At 39.8% G+C, this 21,612-nt stretch overlaps 2 protein-coding genes across 4 annotated transcripts; one reads left to right on the top strand and one right to left on the bottom strand.

The window, feature by feature from the left end:
• Positions 1–2,698: 2,698 nt before the first annotated feature.
• pak1ip1 (PAK1 interacting protein 1) lies at positions 2,699–6,413 on the bottom strand. The gene is made up of 10 exons (XM_042102517.1): positions 6,149–6,413; positions 5,752–5,914; positions 5,452–5,572; positions 5,266–5,340; positions 4,698–4,750; positions 4,363–4,508; positions 4,134–4,231; positions 3,946–4,045; positions 3,710–3,839; positions 2,699–2,848 (listed from the first exon to the last, which is right to left on the bottom strand). The coding sequence occupies exons 1-10, from the start codon at positions 6,224–6,226 to the stop codon at positions 2,721–2,723; spliced, it is 1,092 nt and encodes a 363-aa protein (XP_041958451.1). The 5' UTR covers positions 6,227–6,413; the 3' UTR covers positions 2,699–2,720.
• Positions 6,414–6,500: 87 nt separating this feature from the next.
• On the top strand, positions 6,501–20,236 carry abcd4 (ATP-binding cassette, sub-family D (ALD), member 4). 3 transcript variants are annotated; one of them, XM_042102513.1, is made up of 19 exons: positions 6,507–7,083; positions 7,348–7,466; positions 8,265–8,392; positions 8,608–8,747; positions 12,154–12,270; positions 13,961–14,086; positions 14,627–14,677; positions 14,781–14,875; positions 15,934–16,055; positions 16,333–16,424; positions 16,515–16,604; positions 17,148–17,353; positions 17,587–17,678; positions 17,757–17,793; positions 17,960–18,009; positions 18,236–18,288; positions 18,602–18,678; positions 18,930–19,045; positions 20,024–20,236. In XM_042102513.1, the coding sequence occupies exons 1-19, from the start codon at positions 6,974–6,976 to the stop codon at positions 20,090–20,092; spliced, it is 1,890 nt and encodes a 629-aa protein (XP_041958447.1). In that variant the 5' UTR covers positions 6,507–6,973; the 3' UTR covers positions 20,093–20,236. The 3 variants fall into 3 exon arrangements, with proteins under 3 accessions (XP_041958448.1, XP_041958447.1, XP_041958449.1); XM_042102514.1 differs by lacking the exons at positions 18,930–19,045; positions 20,024–20,236 and adding an exon at positions 18,794–18,815 and having other exon boundaries at positions 6,501–7,083; positions 18,602–18,718; XM_042102515.1 differs by lacking the exons at positions 6,507–7,083; positions 7,348–7,466; positions 8,265–8,392; positions 8,608–8,747; positions 12,154–12,270 and adding an exon at positions 13,576–13,599.
• The last annotated feature ends 1,376 nt before the right edge of the window (positions 20,237–21,612 follow it).

Genomic DNA, 21,612 nt, shown 5'->3' with positions numbered 1-21,612 from the left:
AAAGGCTGTTATGGTTTTGCCTAAATTACTATAGTATGTGCAGGATAATTGAGCAATTGTGATTTAATACCTGTCTTAAGATGTCTTATGTGAAGAGAAAGTGCTGTATTATTAAGATGAAGCTGTACACTCTAAGAATTCAAAGTACATCTCCACATACTCAAATAAGAAGTATGTTATTAATTTACTGTTATTTTATTTAAAGAATATTGTGCCTCAGCATTAGGCCACTTCAACTTTGATCTTTGACTTGTTGTCAGACCTGAGCAGTTGGAGCTTTATGACTTTGCTGCCCAGGAGGGCTCTAGACACCCTGACAACTGCATTGTTATTGTTCTTTCCCCAGACTCTGAGGAGGGAAACATATTTTTAGGATTATTTTAATATTACGGTTTATGGCTAAAATACCTATTGCCCCTATCAAAGGCTCACACTGAGTTGCAGTCCTGACACCATAAGATACTTACCATAGTACTGTGAATAATTGTTCATGTTAAGATCATATCACAGGTAATGAGAATGAGAACATATTTACTTTTAAGCGCTGGCACTTGTATGATCCACATAGTTCCATTGTAAATTTTTGACTTTACTTCATAACACTATATATAATTTAGGTATAACACTTATATATACCGCATAAGCATATAAAAGGCAAACACAGAGCATAAACACACTCACTTTTGCACACTTCTTTATGAACGAACAAACAATCAAAATCTAATAATGTGAAAAACTTTTCTCCACAGTATTAAAAAATCCAGTCTGTTTAATAAAAGAACAAAAAAGTACAAATATTATCTCACAAAAAAGTACAAATAGGACAAATATTATCTCACTTTGGCCATAGTCAACCAACTGAAGGTCAGATTCAGAGGTTATGGTGCATTTACAGCAGATGGCCAATTTTAATCTCTCACCATACATCCTCCGCTGAGAAACTGGGGAATTTAACTCATTCAAGACCTTGAAAAAAAAAAAGACCTTGTGATGTGCATGTGCGCTCGTGCATTTGTGCGTCCGTGCGTGCATCCGTGCATGCGTGCGTCCGTGCGTGCAGCTTAGCAATTTGCAACACTGACCCAACCTTTGCTGCACTTTTGAACAGTAATGTATTTCAGATACTGGGTGGCAAAGTATGCAAAAAGAGTTTTAAGTAGCAAGAAGCAGCAATTTCCACAAGCAGCCTCCTACAGGCTCTCTATATCGTTATCCTGATACAGGGGAGATGACATTGAGGGAATAAAAAGCAGAATACTCAGGGAAGAAATATATGTTCAACTGAACTCAATACTGATGCATGTACGGGACAACTCACTCACATGCACCTACGATGGAAGAGTGCAGGTCATAAGATGCAAAAACGCATCAAGAGATTTAATGACTAGAGGCCAAAGTGTTGCTGCAGTTACTGTTACAGTGCAGTCTCAGCAAATACTACAGACACTTTACAGAGACTTACACTCACATCAAAAGGATGTTTTTGGCAATAGATTTTTCTGCTCTGTTCTTCGTAGAGCTGTTTTTCTAGCTTGAAGAAGAGAGATGGGGAGTATAAGTATATATACTCTTTTGATCCCGTGAGGGAAATTTGGTCTCTGCATTTATCCCAATCCATGAATTAGTGAAACACACACAGCACACAGTGTACACACAGTGAGGTGAAGCACACACTAATCCCAGCGCAGTGAGCTGCCTGCATCAACAGCGGCGCTCGGGGAGCAGTGAGGGGTTAGGTGCCTTGCTCAAGGGCACTTCAGCCGTGCCTACTGGTCGGGGATCGAACCGGCAACCCTCCGGTTACAAGTCCAAAGTGCTAACCAGTGGGCCACGGCTGGGGAGAAGCTGAATAAGAGAGGAAGCAACTATTCTGGCTTTCTTATCATTTGACTGGAGACCATGAGAAGAGGCGTTGTCTCATCTCATACATCAGCATGGCTACAGTATGATTACCCTTTTTAATTCCTGTTTTTTTTCTTCTTTTTTTTGCCCATGAATCCTGAATGAGGTCTTTACATTTAAGACAATTACATGAAATTGGCACTGGACACCTTGCTTTTAGATGACATTAAAGTTTGGAGAGCTAAAGACCTGATATCCAAACACATCAGGTATTAACTTGAATAGAACATCATTATTTATTGAATCCAATAGAAGTCTCACATAGAATAACAAGAATTTTCATCTAATTGTAGCCTATTTACTTGTGATGACTCAGACTTTAGCATGCAAAATAGCATACATTACATTTACATAACATTTAATGGTCATAATAATGTGATTAAAATAGTTTGCCATTATATTTGTCTAGGTGTAGGATATATTTTATTAGGCCTATGAGGTACAAGTAGAGAAAGGAACATGTTGTTTAATCTGTGCTGCGTCAAAATCTAAGACTATAGCCTAAGCCTAATATGTTCATCTTCCAAACATAACATATCAAATATAAAAACGGTGCAACAATCTAATCTTACAATTATTTATGTCTGTGTGTGGTATATAGCCTACTTTGGATGCTTACATGCAGATGTCAAAGTTTTTCTATTTTCACACCCACAATGCTCACCGTTTTGTTCTTTTGTAAAGAATACAATGCATCACAACATTGATTATGAAGTCAGAGTAGTAATTGTTTAAAGTATTTGTGATAGGAGGGAACACACAGGTATAACTAGACAACAGAGGACAAACTCATTCATGACCTGGTGTAATACAGGATTTTATTGGGTCTTTTTCTTGTTACCACCCTTCTTGACCTTTTTGGTGCTACGCTCTTCTTCAAGAACAACCTCCTCTGTAGCAATCCTGACTCTCTTATTCTTGGAGGGTAAAGGCAGGTCATCTGTGGCTGCAAGACAAACGCCTTGAAATTAATTATTTTTGCCATTTTAAAACATTAAATAACAAAGAGTGGCATCCTGTTCTACAGTGGACTTTCGCTTGATTTTCAATCTGGACTATGGAAATGGTGCTAGAGCATCTATTTTGCCAATAATGTCCACTCAAATGGGTCATTCTGTGTCATATCAGCCAAATCCAGGATTGTGGTTGCCACACTGTCTCAGATTTTGCCTACAAGCTTGTCTACCTAATGTTCAGATCCCAAAACTAAAACCTGTAAAATATTTTTGCTCAATATCAAAGGTTTCCTATTTTTTGACCTAAGGTCAGAGTTATTACACTCAAAAAATGCCTTACCGATATCTTGGAAGCCATATTGGGTATGGCTTGATCATTAAAAGTTTGTACTACATGACCACTGATTTTATTTAAGGTCCTAAATTCAGAACAAGTTCAAAAAGAGGATTTTGAGGGCATTATAAAATCTTTTTTGTACCCACATGGCATCAATCAGTATTTTGTCTGCGAATACAATACTTTATTAATGTCGTGTCAATATTTTAGGTAGTGGTATACTGCTTGTGGAGTCAGTGATTATCTCATTACCTGAGCGAAAGAAGAATTCAGGTAATGCATTGACTGATATTTTGTAGGTCTTGGTCTTAGGACGCATTCACAATCTTGACGTAGTTTGAACAAAATTTAGACAGTGCAGCAGCAACCTCATCTGATTTGACACAGAATTACCTAAAATCAAAGCTAGTAGAGTGACTCCAAATGAAAACATAGGCTTACTAGATGACGCCTTCTTATTCCATTACTCCAGATACTACCTATGCCTGCTGTGAACCTGCAGTGACTACTGTACCTGTAGAAGAGGTCGGCTGAGGACTTTGTTTCTCTGTGGCCTCACTCTCCGCAGTCGGCTTGAACACAGTCAGACAGGTGAGCCTTGCTGTCGTGTTCACCTCCAACAAAAGCTTGGGAGGCTCGGGAAGCTAATGGACAAAAGCGACATGATTATTACCAGACAATGTGGAGTAGGTGAGTGAAAGGAGAGCTGTAAGATTTTTACCAGTCAAACTGCTGTTAAATATATATGACCTTGTCAAGATGCAGTTTCCACAATTTGATGAATCCATCATTTGACGCCGTCACAATAACACAGAAGTCATCCAGCATAAAACAATCCACAGCTTTTACCCTGCAAAAAAAAGTTTTACATCTGACTAAAGTTTCCCTCATCTATTTGAAATAAGTTGATTCTCTAACTTTTAAAAGGACAGCCATACCTATTTTCGTGGGCCTTGAACTCACATGTACACTTCTCTGTTGTGAGGTCAAAGAGGCGGACTGTCTCATCATCACCAGCCACAGCCAGACAAGTGTTCTAGAACACACACAAATCCAGCCAACAAATGTTATAGCGAAAAATCACAACTCTGAAAAAAAACAACATATGGTCATCAAAGAAAACGCCTATTAGTTAGGTCAATCACCAAAAAATATTTTGTAGTGTACCTGTACAAACTTGACAGATGATATTCTTGTGGGATTGGTGATGGTTGCAGTCACTGTGGCAGTGTCAAGGTTGTAAACATCTATCTTATCGCTGGTCACCACCACATATTTATCTCCCTCAAGAGACCACCTAACTATATCAGCATCTAGAAAATAACATTGGACATTACATCTCTACACACTGTGGGCAACAGTAATTCCTATGTGTTTCAGTACAAGTAATATAATCAGTCATTTTTCACACTACATCTATTTATGAAAACACTTTACAATAAATTCACAATTAAACTATTCAAATAATGTATTATGAGAAAACTCATGACAAGTTTCCTTACTCTGCTTGAGGTTTTTGATAAATGCTGATCTTCCATCGGTTAGATTCCATGTTCTATGATTTAAGCATGATTTAAGTAAGACCATCACATGACATTTGGTTCACTGACATTTTCAAACACAATTCATTCTGCACAAAATATAATTTGCAGTGTGTGATAACGGTTGTATCAGCGATTGCAGGCCCAAAAAAGGCCTAAACATAATGATCACATTCATCTAATCTTTCCTAACGATCCGCTAGCTGACCACCCCATAAGCAGGCGTCAAAAAAACGCGTCTCTGTAGGCAGCCTAGGCTCTGAGATCTGCACACAAAAACAATTGCTAACAACAAGTGTTGCCAACCACTCAAAGCCAAAATAAAGCGTTTCAACCAATAACCGACGAGATGCGTGTTCAGGATAGTTTCAATTGCACGGGAGGGAGGGGGAGGGAGTAGCGAGCTAGTTCTCTGTTTTGTTTGAACGTCAGCAGAAGTGATGTTACCCCGCCATTGCTGATACAACCTTTAACAAAACATTAGATGGTAGATAAAAGTATACTAAAGTTCAGATTAAATAAAATGTACCTGAGTGTTTTGTCTGTACCAACTGACAGAGCAAGTTTTCCAGATGGGTGGACCGATAACGAGGACAAGCGGCCCCTAAGGACATTAGTGAGAGGTCAGCTGATCAAGAATGCATAATAATACTGGTCAGGATAATAATTAGGGCTGCAACACCTAATAACACATAGATTCAGGTTCAACACCTACTTGTGTGCTTTTATGGTTTTCAGACACTCCCACTTCTTTGTCCTCCACACGCACATCAGTCCATCCTCTCCTCCACTGAGCAAGTGGGATGAGCCGTAGAACTCCAGACACGAGATGGTACCTGGACATGTCACATATTCATTTCGAGTTTTAGAATGGAACCTTCTCTTAACCTTAGTCACTACATGTTTCAGGGGGACATCTGAACAATAAACCTTACAGTGTAAACCACACAGTGTAAAAACAGATCACCACAAAGAACCAGGCAAGATCTTTCTCCAACTCATATTGTTGACATACCATCATGGTGCAGTAAGGCCCCCTGTTCAATCTTCTTCTTCATGTCATAAAGCTGAATGGTCTCGTCTTTACTGCCTGTGGCAATATACCTGTTGTTAGATGCTACAGCTGACAGGCTAGCTGTGTGTGCGTGATGAGTGAAGTCAGGCGTGGTTGTCCAGTCCTACAACAAAATGTAAACATCCTGATAGTGAGGATAGATAGATACTTCAGCCAGAAATACAGCTTACTTATAGATAGATAGATAGATATATTATCCTTGTTTGGCTAACATACATATTGCTAACGTTAAAAGTGCGTGTTGCCATAATAAAGAGAATGAAAGAACTATCAAATGCAAACACAAATAAACAACAAACAAATAAATACACTGAATATGTTACACTGCTAACGTTACCTCTCCATCTCTGCACACATGATAACCAAATGAAATCTGCTCATAACTTCCAGCAACAACCTCAACTTCAACGCCCATGTTTTGATATCCTTAGCAGCGTGGTTCGCTGTACTATAACTACTAACTCTATCCTTGACTTTAAATCGTGCAGCGAATGCCTTTAAACGAAGTTTTGTCTGCTGTAAATGTGGAACATAACAAACATTTCAGACAGTTTTACTGTGGCACACATGTACAAACAGCAACATGTGAGGAGTCTGCGACCCAGATGAAGTTTCACTTCCGGGTCAAGTTTTCATCAGATTTTGATTTTTGAATTAAGAGTCCTCTTCCGGTAGTTAGTAAGGTTTTGAAGACCTTGCAACTTCAAAATGGATTTTCAGTTAAATGTATGGTTTAATATGTATTTTGTTGAGAATAATCCCTTGAGGACAGTTTAAGTAGCCCATTGCTATTTTAAAGACATCAGTCAGTGGGAGGCGTAATAGCATTCTATTATTTTTGTCAGAGGAATTTGTTTCCCCCAACATCTCTTGACAGCAGCACCACCACCACGGTTGTTGGCGAGTGAGTAAGCGACGGGTGAGAAAGGTGTATGCAAGAAAGAGGTGAAGATAGCAAAGTCCTGCTAATGAAGGCTTCGTTGAATTGTGTTTGCGCGTCAACATGTACTTTATCGCAGAAGTGACATTCTTCGCTTCGACTCACCACTCCTTAAGAAAGTCATGACTTAATTTTTATGTCGCACTGTCACATGGATACACAAACTTTAGACCCAAGACATTCCCACACTGCACTTTTGGTCCTCGTGAACACATTGGTCATATGCCCATGCGTGTAAGCATTAGCCTACCGCATCGTAGTCTTTTTTGCTATTTTTTTGTTTGTTTGTGTTGGAAAATGTCTTCAGGTGGGCAAGCTAAAAGCCATAAGAGGTAGGCCTAATGCAGAAAACACACACATTCATTCATTTGATATGTTAAAGCTACTATTCTTAGATTACAGGTAGTTTCCCCCCATAAGTATTCATGTATTACACATCTATGGAGATTATTTTATCACTGTAATGTACCTTAGCCTACTATAGGAAACATTTCATGACGTTGACATCCAAGTGTTGCACATCCAAGTGTTTTCTAGCCTAAGTCTACTACTTTATTTCGAAATCTCACAAAGCCTATTCTTTTCTTCATTATTAGACCAAAGTTGGACCTAAAATGTCTTCAGAGATTTTGCAGCATCCAAAGGATCCTTTTCCCATGTTGGTCCAGTCAGAATGTCCACATGTTTGTGACCCTGCTTGGTGTTACTCTTTTAGGTAGGTTTTTTGAATCAACCAACACTGTAGAAATACAAACACACATCTATCCTTATAAGTGATTATGCAGTTATTTCTTTATCTAGGATTGTGACTAGTGTGTTGTCCATGGTGCAAATTCGTATGGTCTAAAATGGTAACTCTCATTCTCTACTATTAGTAGGCCTACTGTTGCAGGCGGTTACCTACAGAGCTATACCTATAACACAGTTGAGTTTCAGATAAGAAAGTATTCACCACAGAATGTTTGTCTAAAAGAAGACAATATGCATGATTGATCAAAACAAATGACCATGAAACTGTCCCCTCAACTAAATTGTATCTATTTTTGACTATAGTTTGCATTAGTTGTCATGACAAATGAACAAAAGTTCATTTTATTCAGTTAAATTATGAAACTAGCATATTCTGAACTGATAGCTGAAGAGTTAGTACAAGCCTGGCAGGTTGGATTGGACTGTCTAGCTGTCCTAGGCCGTAATCAGCGAAAGATAGACAAAGATGCCACTTGCCTACTACTGTGAAGGATCACAAGGGCTGGTTTCACTGAGCCTGGTCAAATTGATCCAGTCACTTACAGTTTGTATGGATACTCATTACCTGCATTGTTATCTTATGTAATTTAAGAGGATGTTTCCTGAATGGCGCTTAAACTGAAGTAACCAGCATATCCCCCCTGTAACCTAGTGCTGAGGAGGACATATTTTGGAATCATGATTTTTCTGTAAATGAACTGAGCACACTGTCTTTTATCTACAGTATAACAGTCTAACACAATAAATGATTCCTATGTTTCAGAACAGCTAGTCATTTACCAAGTGGGCATCATCCCCAGTCAGTTCTATAATGTTCTATCAGAAAAGAACTTTGAGACATTTAAATCATTGGCTTTTTTCGCAATTCTGCTGATCCTGATTAACTCATCAGTAAGTTCATTCTCATACTGTTGGCAACTTGGCAAATATTAATGGAGCTATTTTAATTTTTAATTGTGTAATGTTCTTTTTAGTTTTCCGTGGTGAAACCACGTGTTTGGAACTGTTTGTGGAAATAGTGGCAATAACAACACTTTTATATTTGTACGGATGTCTTTCACTTGTCTGAAGTAGCATTAATGGACATCTTTATTTTTTGTCTGCAGTTGAAGAGTCTAGACCAGTATATCTGTAATCGGTTGTATGTAAACTGGAGAAACTCATTAACTGAGTGCCTTCATAAGGAGTATTTCCATGGAAGGGTCTACTACACTCTTAATGTGCTGAGAAAGGATGTCGATAACCCGTAAGTATATGAATAACAATGCAGATGCGCACACACACACATACACACAACCACTCTCACACATACACATCAGTGTTTCCCCTACAATGTATTTAACAGCGGCGCAGCGCCGCCGCTGGATTTTCAGCGCCGCTGCAACATAATATCACGAGATTCACTTAACACACTGTAAAAGCACAACGGCCAACGTCATCTCGAAATTGTTTTCTGAAAGTCTTGAGTAAGTTATGTGCATCAAATCCGCACTTAGCCTCTCATTATTCAGGACATATATGCGGCATGATGTGTCAGGTGATTACAAGCCCAAAGACAAGTCTGCAGCCCATATGGCTAGCCTACGTTCTGAACACGGTTACATTGTTTAGCTATCCGACTGATGGGGTCTTGCTCCGCCACAGTGTAGCCTATGGTGTCATCGTTCACTTGTAGGTTACACAATAAATAGCCTACTTATAGGCCTGGTGACAATAAAAAATGATATTAGTTATATTTCATCACGAAGCTGTTTGTATGCCGTGAATTCGCTTGTAGCCTATGCCATATGTTAAGCTTGAGCAATTCCTCTGATCCAAAGCCTGCTTTGACACATTGACACTAATGTGAAACATGCATCCTCCTCTCCTAGCCTACATCAAATAAAAGAAACCAATTCATGATTACCGAAATGAATTTAACATGGGGGGAAAAACGTTTGTTGCGATTTAGCCTACTGTTGTGATGCGGTTCTTTCTGCTGATTGGATTTACCCCCGTGTCGTCAACTCTGAGAACTCTTGCTCCGGCTGACAATTTTATCCAGAGAGCTGATTTCCCAAAGATGAGCCTCCATCAACATTCAACGACAAATTATTAAAACGTAAGTAATGCAATAGAGTAAACCAATGTGCTACAAGGTGTATGGTCTTAACGTTAATTGTAGCCTAGACTTGTAACGTTAGCGTAGGGCTATATGTAATGTTTGCATGGGAAAGCTAGGCGAACACAGTCTAGGCCTGTTTAAACTGTCTGATAGTTAAAGGAAATATGAGCATATGTTGGCATATACGTATAGCCTAAATTCTGTCCACTTAGCTATAATAGGCTATCACAAACAGACCTTTTCTACGTTTACGGCATTAGACATATAGGAGCCTACATTCTCTTATCAGAAAGACGTGTTCTCATAACTTCAGCGTTCTCTTGACGGTGAGACGAACGGTCGCACTTCAATCAAGTAGCCTAGGTCTTTTTCGAGTTAATTGTGAGTGAGTTGTATGGTAACTGTGGGAGTGATGTAGAAGAAAAGTGAGTATTTACTTTTTTATACGTGGGTTTGTTGTTTTGGGACTGAGAAATAGACTACAAGGAGAGCATCTGGCTACGTGCATGCGTGTCAGCATTAATGCCCCCCCCCCAATTCAATTCAATTCAATTCAATTCAATTCAATTCAATTCAATTCAATTACCAAAGAGCCTTAGAGATGTTCTTTGAAAAGCCCAGAAAAATTAAGTGCTCGCAGATTGGGTGTGGTCTTTGCCATTAAGACAAATTTAAATAAATTGTAAATAATCTTTTTCTGGGTTGTGGCATTTCATTTTTCTTCTATAATTTTTAACCAATAATGTAAAAGAAAGCTGAAAATGCCCCCCCCCCCGCCAAGTAATAGCACCGCTGCTGGAAAAATTTCTAGGGGAAACACTGCACATACACAACCACTCTCGCGCTCACACACTGACTTTTAAGGACTTCACCTGGAGTGTTTCAGATGCTATTGACCGATAATTTCCTCTGAAAGCCAGCAGTTTTAAGTTCTACAGCTCAAGGCTACCTGTACCTAACTAACTAAAATAGAAATGAGTGGGAAAGTCAACACATTTTGACTTACAGTACCCTTAAAGATTGCTAATTGACAACAAATACACATACACAAGAAAAATCTCGGAAACCCTCAATTTGTTGCTTCCCTCTCAAACGTGATTGGATTGTGCAGGCGCCACTGATTGGGACAGCCTATCAGCAATCACCTTCAGCTTTCCGCCAAAGTCAACTCCATGGTCAGATTTAGATAAGACATGAAACCATGGACAAAACAATGGATGAAGATGCAGCAGGTCCATCCCGGGAATGTGCCAACCTGTGGCCCCACCTCGCCAGACTATTTCAATTTTCTGGACAATTTAATGATAGTTTTCGCTTCAACTGTTTCAATTACAAAATGGTATTTTGTATTTGAAATACATATTTTAAATACATGTATTACAGTAGAAATACTGCCCATCCCTGGCAACATGGTAAAAAGATGAAAATGACTTGATTTTACTTCCAATTCATTTTACATTCTCCAAGGTATTAACATTAACATTTTTCATAACTCCATGTAGGACGTTTCTGTACATGAATGTAAGCACTGTGGCAGTAGTAATGCAATATTTAGAAAATGTAGGCTACTCTTGTACTCTTGATACTCAAGTACTTTTAAAAACAAGTACTTCAGTACTTTTACTAGTCAGTAGACATCTGACTGTTGTACTTTTACTAGGGATGTAACGGTATAAAAATTTAACCTCACGGTTATAGTGACCAAAATTATCACTGTTTTCGGTATTATCACGGTATTTCTAAAAGTGTGTTCAGAAAGCACTGATAGGCCTACACAATCTGAAATAGTTTCAAAAAGTGTCCCGTTCACTTTTTTCTTCATGTTTAATTGGCTATGTGCTTATAGCTTAACTTACCCTACCACAACTTGGAGTTTGCTATTTCTGTTATTTGGATGCAATGAGTGAGACCAAAGTAAGCGTTCAAAATAAAACTTTAGGCTACTGTATTCTCTTGATAATGTGAGGGGAATGGATTTAATGTGGACGCGAACATAAAAAGACGCAGAGTGGCTACATGATACAGTGCACATTTTGCGGTGAAAAAGTTACGCCTTTTAAAATCAGGAGTAGCCTAATACGAATCGTAGTTAAAACCATCAATTAGACAACAGAATCAGTAGGGTACCAGTTTTGTTTCATTGTACCAGGCCTACTGTATGTCAAAAGCAGGCTCGGATGAAGCTGGGAAGGATTAAACACAAGGTTTCCACACCGCGGTAATCAACCGTGATAATCATGATATTTGAAATGAAAACGGTAATTGTTATCGTCAACATTTTTATCGCGGTTTACCATTATACCGGTAATCGTTACATCCCTAACTTTTACTTGTACTTGAGTAAAATTTAGCAAAGGGTATCTGTACTTTTACTCAAGTAATGAAGCTGTGTTCTCTGTCCGCCTCTGGAAATGGGCAGTTTAATGCAAGCCATTGAAATGGTCTTTTCCTTTGAGTAAGCTACATTTTAGCTGATACAGTTGGCAATGTCTACTGAGGTAATTATGGCAATTATTTGCACTGAATGCCTGCTCTTAAATCTGTACAGGGACCAGCGGATCAGCCAGGATGCTGAACGTCTGTGTAAGCAAATGAGCACCATTGCCAGCCGAGTCCTCATATCACCCTTCACCCTAGCCTACTACACGTACCAGTGCTACAACAGGTGAGAAACATGACCACTGAGGACTGCACTTCCTGAGAGCGTCATTGAGCAACCATGGTAACTAAGAGACCGTGCGTGATAAGATCTGTCCCTTTGTACCATTTGGCCATGGTAGTCAGAACCAGGGTTTTTGTCATTGTACTGTGATGCTACCACTGCTAATAGCTTTAATAGTTATGGCTTTAATTACAGTGCATTAAAATGCACTGTTCTGTTATCCGAAGTCTTCTTCTTCTTCTTCTTCTTCTTCTTCCCACCAAATTTCTGCGTCTCATTCAGCTTCAACCGTTTAACGTAGAAACTTCGTTCAAACTTTGTAATGTAGGTCTTGAAAAGGACACTTGAGGAATGTATTTTTCACTTTTGTAAACGTTATACTTTTTGAGATATTAACAAAAAACAAGCTTATTTTTCCCCATAGACTTTGCATTAGCACTATGACATCACAATGGACTAATTAACTTGATTTGCACCTGTATCAACTTCCAGCTGCTCAACTAGGTCCCATCAATAGGCCAGTTAAACTGATTGCACCTGTATCAACTGCTTTCTGCTTAACTAGGCCAACTCTCTCTGTGTCTCCATTCTACAAGGATATAAGGCACATTCCATCCAACTTTCTATCCATTCATCCTCTTCAAACCATTCACTCATCCACCCATTTAACTATCCATCAACATCCATTAAACAATCTGCCTATCAACATCCATTCAACTTTCTGTCTATCAACATCCATTACACTATCTACATTCAACTTTTAAACTATATACTCTGTCTCAGGCTTTAAGCATACAATCTGGCTCTCTTAAGACTACTATTTCCTCTGCCCACAACTGTTTCAAAATAAATATCCTCACTACAATAATTCACTATTAAATAATTTAACTATTTAAACTACTCAACTATTTAACTGTTCAGCCATTTCAACTGTCAGTTGTTATTAACTATGACTCCTGCCAACTGTTTCCAAATAAAAGTTTGTTTGGCATTTTATGTTAATATACATGTACAGTATGTTTATATTTTCATGCACTGGTAATTTCCTCGAAATTACATTTTCTAGTTATTATACTGCTTCTACTGAGACATTGATGACTTGTTTTTACTCAAGCTTTAATCTGTTATAACTTTAACTGTATTGTTGCATGGTTTGAAAGTATATACAACAAGAATAGACTTGGTAGACTTGTTAACATGGCCAATAAGATCACTAGGGGGAGTCATGCTCAGCTTTTGGACATTTACAACAGGCAGATTCTTAGGAGGCCTTCCTATTCTGGACAGTCCACAAGGAGTTTGAATTATTGTCATCAGGTCAGCGTTATTAAGGTGTGTAAGACGTGTTTTGTCTCCTTTTACTCCGGAGCTATTGAAATGCTTAATGACAGATAGAAACCTGGATGGAATCCACTACTTTGTACATTTGCACATTTGCATAGTTGCGCAATGCTTGGTTTGTATATTCTATTTCCCAACACACACGTTTGTACTCGGCACACTTGTGTACCCTGGCACTTTCCATTCAGTGTACCTGCTCTATGTTTTAGTGTGTTGTTTTCACAGATTGTGTATATTTTTTGGATGTGAACTCTAGCTGCAAATCACTTTTTTCTTCAAGTGGGACAATAACAGCTTTGAACCTTTAAACCTCCTTGACCAATGCTTCTTGCTCTCTTTCTACATTTCAAAGCACGGGCTGGATTGGCCTGGGCAGCATCTTTGGCTACTTTGTCGTTGGAACCATAGCCAACAAAGTTTTGATGGGGCCCATAGTCTCCACGTTGGTTGAACAAGAGAAGTTAGAGGGGGACTTTAGGTAAGATGTGTTAACAGCTTCATGAGTCTTGATGTCAAATTACACACACACACACACACACATACACACACCACATCACATCATTCAGATAGAATGCTGAATATTATTAGAACTGTGTAGGGATTGTATCAGAACACTCCTGATAATAACATTGTTAGGGTTGTAATGACTCATTATTAAAAACATTTCAGCATATTTATTCTGAACTGCCTCATTAAAGGTGGATTTGTATCCAATCAAATTGGTATCAAGACCCTTTGTATCAGATCAATTATTTCCTTAATTTTGTTCTCTCTCTTACCACTGCTAATTACGCCACAAGCCCTTCTGTATTTCATTTTCTTGTTTGATGTGCTTTTTAAATGATAAAAACCTAGTAAAACCATGACTTAGAGCAGGCATGTGAGGAGGTAGCATGGACCCATTTAGAAATTCTGTTATTAACACTCAACTCATCTTTTCTCCATGCATTATATTGCCATGTGGGTCTTATGTGTTCTTAATCTGTGTGTGTGTGTGTTTGTGTTAATCTCTTTCCAGGTTCAAACATATGCAGATTCGAGTAAATGCAGAATCTATAGCCTTCTACAGGTCAGTATACTATGCCCAGTCAATTCAAATAGGGAAATTGATTAGATGATTGTACAATTCCAGTTGTGTTTGTTTTAAAATGCCATGTGTTATGTGAATAAAGGGCAGGGAAAGTTGAGCACATTCGAACTGACAACAGACTTCAGGCCCTTGTACAGACCCAGAAGAGTCTCATGAACAAGGAACTTTGGCTTTACAGTAAGGCTCCTCCTTCTAATTTGAATTCAAATTTTAATCCTGCATATTTTTAACCTGACTCCGCCAGATGGATTTGCTCCGCATATCCATCTGGGAACTTTTCATTGAAGAACTTTTGGGAAGGGGCGGAAATACTGGTTAGCTGATTGGATAAACCATCTGTCTATGGTTATCGACGGGCCAAATCAACCAATTAGATGAACAAAGTGTTCTTCTAATGCATTCGTTTAACATAGGCCTACAATTAAGTTAGGTAACGCAACTAACGTTAAGATGTTTTAACTTACCATCTGTATGTGACATGAACCTAATCAACAACAATTCCCATCAAGTTTTCACGGTAGGCCCTACACTTCTGAAGAAAGTATATTCCTCCATTATGAACTGGAATCGGCCGTTGAGGATGTCTGTGTCGTTCATTCCTCCCAGCTGCATGGCTGAGACTCATAGCTTAATTCACAGCTTACCCAGGAATACTTTCTAATTTGAATTAGTGCGAAAACTTGCGCGATAGCTATGCTCATCTCATCTGTGGATGCCGTCATGTTGTTCATTGCGTCACACCTCAACCTGCCTCAAAGCCAACGCTGATTGGACGTTCGTTTGGTGAACTGCTCCAAATTCTCTTTAACGAAAAGTTGCCAGACTGATCTGCGAGTGAAACCTTGAAAGCTCGCGAGATCAGGATGGTCTCACGAGGCTAGCATATTTTGTCTGTGATTGTAGATGTCAATCATTTTCTTTTCTTTAATATGGGCTACGTCCAATCAAAAACAGAAGCTTTCATGGTGAAGGCAACAGCGAGAGTTAATGAACAATACTATGATTAAAGACCCTCTGATGACAGTTTAATCCAGTGTGTTAAGCCTGTGTGATCTGCAGAGGAGAGTTGTACTCCTCTGTAGTTGTACTTCTCTGGTGTCTCTGCAGAGCCTGGACTTTAATGTGACTGTGTTTCATTTGTAGCTCTCAGGTCTGTTAACCCGGGCCTTGAGCGCTCATGAATTAGTTCCCTCCACCCACGCCTGTGCCTTTGCTCTATCTTCCACTCCCCACAGTTGGAGTCAACACCTTTGACTACATGGGGAGCATTCTCAGCTACATAGTAATTGCCATCCCTATCTTTACCGGCGTGTATGAAGGGCTTACACCTGGTGAACTCAGTGCCCTCATCAGCAGGGTAGGTATATGGTCGGCTCATGCCCTCATCAGCAGGGTAGGTATATGGTCGGCTCATGGCCTCATCAGCAGGGTAGGTATATGGTCGGCTCATGCCCTCATCAGCAGGGTAGGGATAAGGTCGGCTCATGCTTACAGAAGCACACACAGACAGTCGCGCTTGTCCGTAAAATTGAAATCTCACCAGGAAGTCCTCTCCTTATTATACAGAAGATTTTATTTTTGATGAAAGAAAATGAGTCACATGAATGCTGTCTTTTTCTCTCATTTTTTTCCAGAATGCCTTTGTCTGTATCTACTTGATTAATTGCTTTACACAGCTAATAGATTTGTCTACTACACTCTCTGACGTTGCTGGCTACACTCACAGGTAATGGCTTTTGTGGCATTTTACAATGTGAAGAAGGCTGCCTATTAGCTCACAGCGTGAAGCTCAGACTTGTCTTATTTGTGGTCACAGGATTGGGGAGCTGAGAGAGGTGATGGAGGAGATGGGTAGGAAGCAGTGTGATTATGACCCTGTGTCAGGGGAGACATACGAGTTTGACAGGTACGGCGTGAAACATGTGTCAAAGCCAGGTAGTGCAATACTCATACTATGAAGTGCTTCTCTCTTCCTGGCCTCCACATCAATATATTCTGTCTGTCTTGATGGAATTTTTGCCTTAATCCGAGAAGCACTTGTTCAGGCATGTTGATTTGAAACACTAATTCTTGAACAGCAACATATGTTAATACCATGACTTGGTGCTAAAATGCACTTTGGGCAGATCACAAATGGACAGGGTTAAAAACACACGACACATTGTGATCCAATCATTCAAACCACTTACCAAGGTGGTCTGGGACACATTTGCCCACATACCTTTTGTATTGTAAATGCCAATCCTGATGTCCTGATGTGTCAGCAACAAGGAGACTTCTAGTGGAAGTAACATAGGCAGTAACAAAACCTGAACACAAGTGGCCAGCTGGACAACTTGGAGATTGCGTGATGGATGCAGATGCACAGCAGAAATGTATTTCAGGTGTTCGTTTGTGATCTGAGCCTTCAAGCCCTAGATGTACAGTCATTCCTCCTCTTTACTTCCAGTGCACTTGAGGTGCGAGACGTATCCATGGACACAGCCTTCATCCTGGATAAGCTGAGCTATAAGTCTCCCTTTTCAGAGGAGCTGCTCGTGGAGGACCTCAGCCTGCGGGTCTGCCAAGGTTCCCACCTGCTCGTGGTGGGCAACACAGGCACAGGGAAGAGCTCCTTGCTCCGGGTCCTCAACAGACTCTGGGAAGCAACTAGCGGTGAGGATTACAAATATAGCAGGGCAAGGACTTTATGCTGAAAGTGGGCTGAAAGTGTCGATGTACAGTAGCAGTATGCCTCATTGGATTAAGTGGAATGTCATGTTGAAATCATGTTAGAATATTCCAGCATAGAATATTTTGGTTGCTCAGTCCCTCTTGTAAAATAGTCTTGTTATTGTCATGTGGGAGACGTCTCCTGCAGTTAGTCTGTGTGGGCTCTCGTCTTGCAGGTTCCGTGGAGATGCGGACGTGCTTTGGGCCGAGGGGACTCATGTTTCTGTCTCAGAAGCCCTATCTGACAGATGGGACCCTGAGAGAGCAGGTGAGCTTTGGCTCTGCTGGTTGGCTTTCAAGGTAGGCTGACTGTTCTCTGATGCACTCTAATTTTCCTCCGCAACAGGTGATTTACCCCCTGAAGGACATTTATCCAGTTAAAGGTATTTTTGCTTTTAAGGCTCAGTTGCAATATAAATATTCTGCTCTATGTTGGATTCATGGCTATTTTGTATTCCTTTGTAATGTTGTTTTTGTTTGTGTGTAGTAATAGTATTAATGCACCTTACAAAATATTACATAAAGTGATTTGGTTATGTTTGTGCACAGGAGCCATAGATGATGAAAGAATCACACAATACCTTGAACTGGCTGGAGTGGTAAGGAGTCAGTAACCTTAACAGAACCAGTTGGTCTTTTTTTAATACTGAGTAATGAAGTTCTAAATAGGGTCCTTGCCATGATGAGCTCCCTTAATTGCCCTTGGCTAACATCTCTAGAAGGCGCAGTTTCATTAAATTAAATTAAATTAAATGCCTGCATTCTCATCTGTGTGCAGAGACTGGGGAGATTACTTTGCTCTGAGCCTTTTCATTTCTCTTTCAGTCCAGTCTCCTGAAGCGAACGGGTGGGCTGGATGAAGGAGTGGAATTGAACTGGTAAGAGAAACCCCTACCCCAACCTAGTCTCATCCACCTTGTCGTTGATTATTAGTGTGTATAGGGACCTGTGATAGCCCTATTCCTGTCGGTAATGCTTAACATGAAGAGGTCAGTGGGGAAGAAATAAGCCAGCCAACAAGAAGTATGGGGAAGGAAGGGACAGAAAAGAAAATGATAAGTTGAAAGGCAAATCTCCAACATATTTTTCCCTATTCATTCCAGTAGCACTTAAGTGGTCTTTAATTGGCACCTCTTGCTGGCTCAGCTCTGGCTTATGTCACATATTGTCCATCTTGCAATCTCCACACAGGTATGATGCTTTGTCACCAGGGGAGATGCAGAGGCTTTGCTTCGCACGGCTGTTCTATCTGCAGCCAAAGTATGCAGGTTGGTGTCAGTGGGCTGGATGTTCTTTTGTGATTTGGATGTGCTTTTTGTCATCATTTGCTGGTGTGCAACTGATCAATAAAATTAGCAAAAATGGTTGTCAACTCACACTCAGTATGTGAATGCACGGAATACCAACGTAAACGGTAAACTATGAATCAGTTTTGTGTCCTCAGGCAGTTTTGTCATCAATTTGGTTGGGATGTGTTCCTCTGTGATCGCTATGTGTAAAACTGTTGTGTACTTGTCAGTGTTGGATGAAGCAACCAGTGCTTTGACAGAGGAGGCCGAAGACCAGCTTTACCGCACCTGTAAACAGCTGGGCATGACTCTCATAAGTCTCGGTCATCGGAGAAGTCTTGAAAAGGTACCAGGTCTTATGTATTCTAGTGCAAGAACAAAACAAAAACAATTTGTGTTTCTGAAAAATATTTTTTTCTGAAACTCAAACAAGTCTTAAATCAGGTAAACGTAGATGTAGCAATAAAGCAATGTTAAACTGAGGTGAAGTGAATTGCATTACAGAGCCTAATACAGATTTGATTGCTTGTGTAATCTGGCAGAAGAATCTCGGTCTTCGAAGAGATGCAAAACAGTGGCACTGCCTGATGGTTTTGTTTCTTCTCTATGATAATAATAATAATAATAATAATAAGCTTTATTTTTATAGCACCTTTCATACACAGAATGCAGCTCAAAGTGCTTTACATTTGAAGCATGTAACACAATAATAGTCAGTCAGTCATTATCAATCACTTTTCTTCATTGCTGGGGCCGTTTATGATCCACTCAGCAACATATCAATCGTGATATATGCTGTAGAACATTTGGACTACATCCATTAGATTCCGCACATACCTGCAATCAAAGATTGCGTACCTGTCTCAGAAAGGTTTAACACTTTGCCATACTTTACGAATTATGACCCACCATACCCTCTATCTCCAAGGGTAACTTCTGGGTCTTTTCTGCTGAGGGATTGTTGCAGGACAATAAGCTTGTATTTTTGGCAGCTGACTTCATAGTCTGCAGTCCTTTCTGAAACCATAGTTACAGTGTGAAAAGCCCAGTGGCTTCTCACACACCATTCAGTCACTGCTGATGCAATCTGTAGCTTTGAGTCTTGGTGACCCCGTCAGATGGGTCCTCTCATGATGGAATGGGGTTTGGCTGGAGGTTAGCTTGACCCAGCCGTCTGAGTATCTTGACATGAAAGGAGATATTTGTATCCCCATCCCTTCCATCACCCCATTCCGCGGCTCTTCCGCTAAAGTCAGCTCAGCTCATGAAGCCTGATTGGATATTTGACTTGTTCCTTTATGCAGTTTTCTCCTCTGTCCTACAGTACCACGACCTGATGTTGCGGCTTTGTGGTGGTGGCCGCTGGGAGCTTGCCAAGCTGAAAGAGGATTGACTACATGTACACTGACCCCGCAGACTGCATTCAGTCATAAAAATGCCTTGCAAATATTGCATGGATTTTTTTTCTTGTTTTGATTACAATTATGTTTATGTGATTTACAAATAAAGTTGACCGCTCAATTTCGTAATCTGTTAAGAGTTGTTTGATATGTATCGTTCTTACTTTCAGTGCATACTGAAGAGCGAGAATGTGAGAATGGAGAGTTATTTCTCTACGCCTCTGTGGTAAGCAGTGATGGGCAGTAACGCGTTAGAAGTAACACGTTACCAGAGTGCGAATTACCCCACCATAATTGGGGGGTACTGCTCCTTCACTTCTTCTATGACCATCATGGTCCACTACCATATCAATCCCCATCGTGATCGCCAAGTGCAACATGTGTTGTGCAACACACATACAAGGTGTAAACATGCGACAAACTGATAATTAGTTGGCTACAGAATATCTCATTGTTATTATATCCAAAAGAGAACTGTTTTGATCAACTCTCAAAAGTTAGAAGTTAAGTGCACTGAAATACCATTCTAATTACTAGTAAAAGTAATACCTTTACAAGAAGCCTATTGCTTATTTCATGACATATTGATTTGGTTTATTTTTAGATTTCATGACCTGAGGGGTATTTCACAAAGGCAGAATTAAGACATCCAAGATAAGTGATAAAACGAGGTTTGACATAGCGTAGTCTGGTCATCCTAGCTCAACTCGTTTCACTAATGCCAATCCAGGATGAGTAGGAGCGACTATGTCAAGCCAGGTGTATGTAATTCAGAATGTGTGCGCGTTCTCGTTTCTGCTCCAAAGTGCCCCCGGTTGGAATAAAAAAAGACGCGGAAAATAGCGTCATTCACACAAAGTGAACAACCGCTTTTGATATAGACTAACAATGAAGTAAAGTTATCCTTTTTAGAATGGGGAATCATGGCTATTTCTGTAAAACAGCAGAAGTAGGCGTGGTAGACCAACTGAATGCAAATTTACCCACGTGTAAGTGCTTCCTTGTCTCGGCACACAACATCGTTAAGAAAGCGCTTGCTACTGCAAAGAATGCACATAGTATGATTTACCTTAATATTATAGTTGAAAATACCTTCGAAAACTTGCCCCTCCACTTCCAATCAACTACAGTAGGCTATTCATCAAACGTCTATCAAAATAAGCAAACAATAAGTAGCCTACCTAGGCCTATGTTAATAATTATAAGGTTATCACAATTAAAATAATAACTATATGGTAGTAGGCAGACAATCTGTTTTGTTTTGCGAGCAAATACATTTAGCAAATAGTTTATAAATGGAATAAAGCTCCTTAAAAATGAGCACGGAGGTCTGATGTGAATGACAGCTAGCTGAACCAATAAGACAACATAATTACCATTAGAATTAACTTAGCTTGGCCGTTAGCCTGGTCGGGACCAGGCTAGGTGCAGAGAATAAATCCCCATGGTAACTTATGTGCCATCTCTTTTGTGAAACCAAGTCAAGGCTAAATTCATCCAGGATAACCTAAAA

This window comes from Alosa sapidissima, chromosome 1 (assembly GCF_018492685.1).
Source record: "Alosa sapidissima isolate fAloSap1 chromosome 1, fAloSap1.pri, whole genome shotgun sequence".
NCBI classification, from domain to species: Eukaryota; Metazoa; Chordata; class Actinopteri; order Clupeiformes; family Clupeidae; genus Alosa; species Alosa sapidissima.
The sequence above is the reverse complement of the archived record's forward strand: the minus strand, read 5'-3'. Positions and strand labels throughout refer to the sequence as shown.

Excerpts from the sequence above, each read along its gene's own strand:
- pak1ip1 (XM_042102517.1), bottom strand. The coding sequence starts at position 6,226 with ATGGGCGTTGAAGTTGAGGTTGTTGCTGGAAGTTATGAGCAGATTTCA. Across the intron at positions 5,341-5,451 it reads AAAACCATAAAAGCACACAA|GGGCCGCTTGTCCTCGTTAT; the intron begins GTAGGTGTTGAA and ends TAATGTCCTTAG. Across the intron at positions 4,509-4,697 it reads TATCAAAAACCTCAAGCAGA|ATGCTGATATAGTTAGGTGG; the intron begins GTAAGGAAACTT and ends GTTATTTTCTAG.
- abcd4 (XM_042102513.1), top strand. The coding sequence starts at position 6,974 with ATGCCCATGCGTGTAAGCATTAGCCTACCGCATCGTAGTCTTTTTTGC. Across the intron at positions 8,748-12,153 it reads AGAAAGGATGTCGATAACCC|GGACCAGCGGATCAGCCAGG; the intron begins GTAAGTATATGA and ends AAATCTGTACAG. Across the intron at positions 12,271-13,960 it reads ACGTACCAGTGCTACAACAG|CACGGGCTGGATTGGCCTGG; the intron begins GTGAGAAACATG and ends TACATTTCAAAG.